We start from the raw sequence: 504 nt of genomic DNA, 5'->3' as shown, positions 1-504 counted from the left end.
TTGCAAGATATTAGAGAAAATAAAAAGTTGGAGTTTACCAAGCAGGTCACTTTTGGTTGTGTGAATATGACCATTTTCTGTAGAAATACTTAGGGGGCACTATAGAAAAGGGAAGAATAAGAAAATAATATTGATACTTTTATGTTACCTCAGTTTTATTAAAGTAAAAAGCTGACAGAAAACAAGAGTAGATATATATGCTTTATGGAATATTAAATTATATCATAAAGGAAATTATAGAATTACAAGTCTTTTGTGTGAGAGTAATCACCTATAAAAATGTATAATTGTGTATTCATAAAAAAACATAATTAATTTGGTTAAAAATGACAACTTTTGTGAATAACTGTTTATAAATCATTTGCTTTTGCTTCCAGAAATTTTCAAACAAATCCGATATGTGGTCTTTTGGAATTCTTCTGTGGGAGATTTACTCTTTTGGTAGAGTTCCTTACCCTCGAATTGTAAGTATTTTCATGTTTATATTCTCTGATTATTATATAA

The 504-nt window shown here is 27.4% G+C and overlaps 1 protein-coding gene across 1 annotated transcript in view; it reads left to right on the top strand.

Annotated features, from left to right (window-relative positions):
• The window catches only part of LOC119588932 (tyrosine-protein kinase CSK-like), a 7877-nt gene that overhangs the window by 5943 nt on the left and 1430 nt on the right, over positions 1-504 (top strand). The window contains exon 4 of the mRNA XM_037937546.1: positions 378-464. Within this exon, the coding sequence (XP_037793474.1) occupies positions 378-464 (87 nt within the window). The remainder of the gene's footprint in view (positions 1-377; positions 465-504) is intronic.

This window comes from Penaeus monodon, chromosome 24 (assembly GCF_015228065.2).
Source record: "Penaeus monodon isolate SGIC_2016 chromosome 24, NSTDA_Pmon_1, whole genome shotgun sequence".
Classification (NCBI taxonomy): domain Eukaryota; kingdom Metazoa; phylum Arthropoda; class Malacostraca; order Decapoda; family Penaeidae; genus Penaeus; species Penaeus monodon.
Note: the sequence above shows the minus strand (reverse complement) of the source record. Positions and strands in the feature narration are given on the sequence as shown.